This window comes from Austrofundulus limnaeus, unplaced genomic scaffold, assembly GCF_001266775.1.
Source record: "Austrofundulus limnaeus strain Quisiro unplaced genomic scaffold, Austrofundulus_limnaeus-1.0 Scaffold1013, whole genome shotgun sequence".
Lineage (NCBI taxonomy): Eukaryota > Metazoa > Chordata > Actinopteri > Cyprinodontiformes > Rivulidae > Austrofundulus > Austrofundulus limnaeus.
Genome location: NW_013953415.1, coordinates 1 through 4,257, shown reverse-complemented (window position 1 = coordinate 4,257; position 4,257 = coordinate 1). Strand labels below are relative to the sequence as shown.

Genomic DNA, 4,257 nt, shown 5'->3' with positions numbered 1-4,257 from the left:
ATCTTGTTCATATTTTTTTCAACAATTAAAATATGAAAATTTTCAGCTTCTTTCATAAAAAATATATTTCAGCTATGTCTTCTGGTATTTCAGCCATTTACATCGATATTTAACTTTTTTTGGCCATGTTTTTTTCTCATTAAAAACAAATGGAGCTGTTTTCAACATCCTTAAATCCTTTGAAAATAGTCATAAATCTTTACTGTACCTTTTGTACCTTTTGTTCTGGTTCTGCTTTCTTTGTGCTAAGCTTCCTTCAGCTTCAATTTAGCTGATTTGTTTTAGCTTTTTCTCCTTTTATTTATCATTTTGACATTTAATGCTATTCTGCTACTTTCAACTTTTTTATGTTCCTTCCTATTTTAAGCACTTTAGGCTTATTTCAGCTGCTTTTTGCTAATTCCAGCTCTTTTTTTGGGGGGGTGGGGAAGCTACTTTTTAGCTTGTTTTCGGCTAAGTGTACTTTTTGAGATCATTTCAGCTTCTTGCTGCTTAATTCAGCAAACTTGCTCTCCCTGTTTCCATCCATCCATCCATTACCTGTACCCACTTCTTCCTTTCAGGATCATGGGGGTCACTGGTGCCCATATCCAACAGTCACTGTGTGAGGGGCGTGGTACCCCCTGGACAGGTCACAAGTCCATCGAAGCTTTTACTGTTTCTTAGTGCTAWTTTCAGCTACTTTTAAGCTAGTTTAAGCTGTTTGTTTTCAGCAACAATCTTTCAGAATTAAGAATCCACACTGCATTTTTGCAGGAAAAGCAAATTCTCTAGTTTCATATGAAGTCCTTAATGCTACTTTAAGTCACTTTATGTATGATGTGTGGCACTTGAGCTGCTTACTGCTAACCTGATCCCTGTGATCAGAACACAAGTGGACAGACCGGTTAAACAGCAATTCGTTTCATCCTGAGTGAAATGTCATTTAGCTCTTTAAAAAATCACACACAGGCTGCTGTTTTTACACTTTAATTATATCCTGGCTGCAGCTCTGTGTTTACAAGACAAAAAAAATTGAGCTGTAGTATAATTTTCTCATCAAATTTTTGGCAGGAAAGCCAAAAAGGAAATTACTGCTTTGAACATGAATGAAGACACTTTGTAAACATCAGTCTCATAAATGCGGTCAGTATTTTATTAGGTAAAAATAACAGATGGAGAAAAAAAAAAGACATGTTACTGAGTGTGTTAAGAAAACTGAAGGTGGGTTTTGATCTTTTAAGTGAAAACAAGGCCAAAGAGAGTTCTGTGGTTCTTTGTTGCAGCAACACTGCCTCATCCTTTAAGTTCAGCAGCTTCTTTAATGCCTGAATGAATGAAGGTGCTAAAAATGCAAACAAACAAGCGTAGTTGTGTGAGGACGAGTGAAAAAAACAGCCTTAAGCAAATCTCTGAAATACCTTCAAATAGTTTGAAGACATACTGTGTAGTACAAATACTGCTATGTTTTTTTTAATGTAGTGACAAGTAAGTGAAATAAATAAATTGAGGACATGATTTTGACATCATTTAACTTTTGTCTTGTATAAGTTTTATAAAACTAAGTAAAGAATTGTGGGTTCTTTTTTTCAAATATTAAATCTGTGGATGTCACTGCTTACAGCTGTCTGCGTTGTTTTGAACATAATACAATAAAATTGTGCTTTTGGAAGCAAAACATTTGAAATTCTAGGGATGCCCTACAACACGTGTCAAACTCAAGGTGACTCCCGTGTGCACCCTGCCCCTTTTTTTTACTTAACATGAAAATAGTTTCTTATATCAATGGTAAACTTTAAATTTATGATTAAATGCAACAAAATAAACTTAAAAGGTGAATGATAATAACAGTTGACCTACCCCTGAGCTGTTGGCTTTAAGTAACTGAGCAATTTAGTTGGATAGCACAATGTTAATATCTGAAAATAAGCTGCTTTAAAGTCAACATCAACCATAAACTAAATCTGCCATAATGCAGCTACTCACTAGAAACTCATCAGTGAGTAAAACTTTATTTGTTTTACTTTTAAGATTTCTATATTTATTTCAGATTTACTCAGTCACACACTTAGTTCTTATCAGTGTTTAAAAGAGGACATGTTAAACTCTGTTTAGTCAAAGTTAAACATGAAACATCAAAGTTCATTACAACTGGCCCYTCGAGGGCCACCATAACGCTCATGTGGCCCTCAACGAAAATGAGTTTGACACCCCTGCAGCCTATAACTTGTGTGCAGTATGATATCTTTGGATCATCCATTGACATGGAGCTTTTAGGCTGAGCCCAATGTGGCATACAAACCCTGAGAATTTTATTCAGATRCAACAGCAGAGGAATCTTTCTTAAAATCCTAAACATTCACAGCCTGCATGTGTCTGAACTTTGATTTTTACATGTTTGAGCATAAAGAAAGTTTTAAAAATAAACCAAACTCAACTTTCTCATAATAGCAATCATTTAATAAATTCACAAACTAACATATTTTGTAAAGTGTAAATAGAAATGCAGACYTTCAGTGACAGGATTGAGTTTTCCAAGTGACAGAGCCAATTGAGACYCATGTCAGATGCCAAATCCTGGTACAAAATAAAAATAAATTCTCCCATGGAACTGTTTGAGAAAGTTTAATAATCKTTCAGCCTTCTCCCCCATCCCTCCTCTCCCTGCCCTGTGGGTTATCTTGGAGAACACTGAGTTGGYGAGGAGCAGTGCACACAGTAACTCCATGTTCCAGGCTCCAACAGGCCTGCCAGGATAAGAGCTGCTTTCATTGGTTGGAGTCCAGTTAAATTAAAAGGTGAAAAAAATAAATAAATAAACAGGACAGTGTGATGAGACTGTGTGTGTGCATGTGTGTATATACAGACCATTGTATATTCTCTCTCCTCCACAATCTTCTTCACTTCTTCTATTTCGTTTCGGTCACCATAGTCTTCCTCTCCGCTCCCATAACCAGAGGCCTGAAKTGAACGTGAGATAATGAAGAGGAAGAAATCAGAACAAAAACACGGAGGAAGACAGAAAAAAAAAACTGACAAATAATGATTGATGATTGATRCATGCAGTGTAATGAGGAAATACATCAACAAAACAAGAAATAATGTTTGCATTTCAGTTTGCTGGTAGATTACTGAAATTAGAGACATGCTTTTCTGAGAACAGACTATTTGATTTTTATACAGTCAAAATATTAGCTTAGGAAATTTGTAAAATTTGTGGAGCCCTAAGTAAATTTACTTAGTTGTTTGGATCAGTCTGCTTGCTTTGTTCCAAAAAGTGAATTAAGGTGTTTATTACTTATTACCAACATGTAAAACCCACACAGATTTATCCAAAGTACAAAAATAATGAATGAAGAAATGAACAAACAAGTAAATAAACGTTATTCCTTTTCTGTTCACAGACTGATTGACGGACCGAATGTATATTTTATGACCATATTTCAAGCCATGTTATTTAAATCAAAAACGAATAAAGTACTTTCTAGACATAAGTTCTTGAAAATRTGTTTATATTTACAAATTTGTAATCTTTTAAATAATTATTGCACCACAGACTCGTTTTTGTTTATCAGCCCTCTGAGCATATGAACATCAAAAAACACCTTTGGACAGGAACACTTTATCCCCCCCACCCCACCAAAATAAAAAATCTATAAAAAATCCAGAAACTATGCTCTTGGTTTATCATCTGCTGAGCTGTTATTTGTGTAAATACAACCTTGTTGTGTAAATGGAGAATATANGTATATAAAGTGAGATGTACCATAATGCTATGGTAAATTGGGTTAGGTATTTATTTTGATCTACATCTGAATTGAATTTGAATCTCATGGGAAAAACATACCCTTATAATCTGTATCTAGTGTCAATGAGAAAGCAACACTTTATTTATTTGTGCTGAAATGAACGTATCCTTTCTGACATTTTAGAGTTTTATGTAATGCCGTCCTGCAGCCAGCAGAGGGCGGTGTAGTTCCATGTTTACAGACCAGAACATGTTTTCAAAGAAAGATTTCGAGTTGAACTTTCAAACCATGAACATGTTTTGTTTATGCGGACTCACATAAGGATCATCCTCTTCACACTGGTCATCTGGAGCGGTGGCGTCTGACTTCAGCAGCAGCTGCTGGATGGAGCCCTGGGTTTGGTGAAGAGTGACAGAAAACAGGGAGTGTTAGGTTTACATTTCATGATTGTTTGCTTTATTCTTTGTTTTATCAAGGATTAGTAATCTCTTTCCTCGCTCCAGCCATTTGAGCGGGCATGGTTTATGAC

General features: G+C 35.5%; 1 protein-coding gene across 1 annotated transcript in view; it reads right to left on the bottom strand.

The window, feature by feature from the left end:
* LOC106533750 (collagen alpha-1(XVIII) chain) overlaps positions 1–4,120 on the bottom strand; it is a gene marked incomplete at both ends in the record, with an annotated part of 16,130 nt that extends 12,010 nt beyond the window's left edge. The window contains 2 exon segments of the mRNA XM_014030182.1: positions 2,848–2,940; positions 4,046–4,120. Of these exon segments, the coding sequence (XP_013885636.1) occupies positions 2,848–2,940; positions 4,046–4,120 (168 nt within the window).
* Positions 4,121–4,257: the final 137 nt, after the last annotated feature.